Raw genomic sequence first — 2954 nt, 5'->3', positions numbered from 1 at the left:
AGCTCCAGGCAAAGGTTTATTGTTTGATGATCGAGGCCATGAGCAGATTGTTGGATACTCAGATGTTGATTGGGCAGGATCACCTTCTGATAGACGTTCTATGCCTGGATATCCTTTGGCATTTGAAACCTTATATATGCAGGTTACTTTACCACAGGAGAAAAATTCAAACTATTCTTATTCTCAAAGATCTCCATCGCATGTATTGGAGAAAATAGTTTCGGATACCTTTTGCATGTGCTGCAAGGGTACTATTAACCACAAGGGTACTGTAGTACCACATCCCTTTCCTCAATATTATTTTGCATTATTAATACAGTGGTACGGTTTAGCCCATTTGAGTTTTGATAATGCGGAATTTCTTAATAGGAAGTTCTTTATTTTTAGTGAATTTACTTGACATGAGTTCAATTAGTCGAGCAGATATCGAATGTCCAAAAATATTACAAGATGGCCCTAATTTGACATACATGAAAAAGACAATTTATTCTTGGTTGAAAAAAAGAGTTCATCTACAAATAAATTAAGGGATTACAACTATCTGCTCCGAATATCCTTCACAAGCTCACAGATGGAGTTGTAAGATGAACCACCTTCACTTAGTGCATTTTCTGCACTCTTCTTTAACTTCTTAGCCATTCCCTTTATACGATTTCCTTCTTTTGTCTGCATCAAAATTCTCACCATCCCTTGAATCTCCTCTCTCTCCACCAATTTCTTCGTCGGCAAAACCGCCGGCCGAATCGCCACCCCTAGCTCCTCCGTCAACATGGCGGCGTTCATTTTTTGTTCAGCATGTAATGGCCATGCAATCATTGGAACCCCATTTGTTAGGCTCTCAATTGTTGAATTCCATCCACAATGTGTTAAAAATCCACCCACTGACGAATGACCCAAAATTTCGACTTGATTGGCCCACATAGGCACTACCAAACCCATATCTTTAGTCCTAGTTTTGAACCCTTCCGGCAAGTATTCCGACATGCCACGTGTCTCTTTTCCGGTAGAGTTCAGATAGGCACTATCTGCATCACCGTCGGACGGGGGACGTACAACCCAAACAAATTTCTGTCGGCTTAATTCTAAACCCCATGCAAGCTCGGTCATTTGCTTAGTTGAAAGGGTTCCACCACTTCCAAATGATACAAATAGAACTGACTCATTATTTTGCTTGTCTAACCATTGAATCACCTGTTGGAAAATATGAATGAATGGAAACAAGTTAAATAACGCTATACATATAGCTATAGAACTGAGTGAAGAAAAGACCAATTTAAGATGAAAGGATCTATCCTTTCTTAAGATGCAACTTCTAATTCAAAAAAAAAAAAAAAAAAAGTATTTTATTATTTATATTTAAAACAAATTCTAACATTACCTCGTCATTCGAAGTTTTTTCAACTTTTCTCCTCAAGGGTCCAATTGGGAAAACTGGAACTTTAAGAAGTGATCGCAACTTCTCATTATATCTAAGTGCATTGATAGTCTCAGGTTCTAAATCTTCCCAAGTATTAATCAAGATTCCATCAAAATCTGCATATTCCATTCCTAGCTTAACATACTCTTCATACTGCTGATCACTCCGATCAAGCAATGGATCCACCACGTCATCAGGTCGCAATGCTTTGCAACCTGAAATTTTCAAAGGTTCTTTAAGATCAACATATTCACCCTCAATTTCTTTGTCAAAAACTTGACAATATATAGCTAACGCTAATGTCCACGCAGTAGTTGGATGGTACGCGTACTTAGAAATGTTAAATTCTTCAGCAATTGGCAATATTTGTGTGCAAAAAATGTCGACAATTAAAGCATCTGGACGATGAGTCATGGAAGCTATAGTGGAATGAATTTTTGGCAAGGCTTCGCGGACTAATACTCGTAATTGAGTGAAAACTTTAGTACTGGAATTTATTAGGTGGGAAATATCGACTGAAGGAATGGGAATTATTTCTATAGTTTTTTTCTCATTGGTGAGAGTGGATTTCTTGAGAAATTCAGTTTCTGCTGAAGAAGAGCTGGTTGTGATAGCAAGAATTGTAATTTTGATGTTATGGTGAGTGGCTAATCGGTTGCCTAAGACTAGAACTGGGATTAAATGACCCATTCCAGGGCTTGAGACTATAGCAACATGAAGTTGTGAGCTATCCATAGAATTTTTTTGTTTGAAAAGAGAGAAAGAAATTTTTAAAACACAATTTGGAAGAGAAAATGTTGATGAATTTTACAAAATGAGAATCGTTTAGGTATGAGCTTTATAGGAACCACAAAGTTTGTCAAACCATAAATAATTTTACAAACTGCACTACTGTTTCAGAGGGACATAAATGACAAGTCTCTTTCTCAAGGGAAAAAGAAAAATCAAGAAACAAACAAACAAAATCAATTCACTAGAGCAAGTAGGGTCGGCAGATTTGAGAACCACTAATCCAATTGAACTTCTGGGAACTTCCTATTACTACAAAGGACTGATTAATGGGTTATGCTGGTATATTTTCATGGCGGATTAATTTGAACACAGTTCAAGCTAGTCCATCTTTATAGAGATAAACTAATTTAGGCTAAATATGTAATATAAATTGACCCACTAGAAAACTTGTCAATTTCTTTTTTAAAGAACTTTTGGTTGTTCGATATGACTTATGAGACTTAGTAATATAGGACATTAATTTAACCCTTCTTGACCCAAACCATCCTAGTTAAAGTAATTTTGGATGGACTATCGATCGGTCCATTTATAGATTCAATCACGGCCAAATTCAGGCTCACCCACCCAGTTGACGCCCCCATATCAAACCAACGATATGCAATTATATGTACTTGGTTAGAGCCCGGAAGGAAAAGTGATTAGAGGAAAAATGCTTTTGCACTTGGTAGATGTATTAAATTTAATATGTTTGATACTATAAAAAATAATAAAATAATCACGTTAGTTAAAAGGCAATTATATGTAA

General features: G+C 36.4%; 1 protein-coding gene across 1 annotated transcript; it reads right to left on the bottom strand.

Moving 5' to 3' along the window:
- Window positions 1–411: 411 nt before the first annotated feature.
- Window positions 412–2277, bottom strand: LOC109211135 (anthocyanidin 3-O-glucosyltransferase 5-like). The gene is made up of 2 exons (XM_019374634.1): window positions 1379–2277; window positions 412–1191 (listed from the first exon to the last, which is right to left on the bottom strand). The coding sequence occupies exons 1-2, from the start codon at window positions 2150–2152 to the stop codon at window positions 538–540; spliced, it is 1428 nt and encodes a 475-aa protein (XP_019230179.1). The 5' UTR covers window positions 2153–2277; the 3' UTR covers window positions 412–537.
- Between the last annotated feature and the right edge of the window lie 677 nt (window positions 2278–2954).

This window comes from Nicotiana attenuata, unplaced genomic scaffold (genome assembly GCF_001879085.1).
Source record: "Nicotiana attenuata strain UT unplaced genomic scaffold, NIATTr2, whole genome shotgun sequence".
NCBI lineage: Eukaryota > Viridiplantae > Streptophyta > Magnoliopsida > Solanales > Solanaceae > Nicotiana > Nicotiana attenuata.
The sequence above is the reverse complement of the archived record's forward strand: the minus strand, read 5'-3'. Positions and strand labels throughout refer to the sequence as shown.

Coding starts and splice junctions, on each gene's coding strand:
- LOC109211135 (XM_019374634.1), bottom strand. CDS start 2,152: ATGGATAGCTCACAACTTCATGTTGCTATAGTCTCAAGCCCTGGAATG. Junction 1,192..1,378: donor AAAAAACTTCGAATGACGAG/GTAATGTTAGAA, acceptor ATTTTCCAACAG/GTGATTCAATGGTTAGACAA.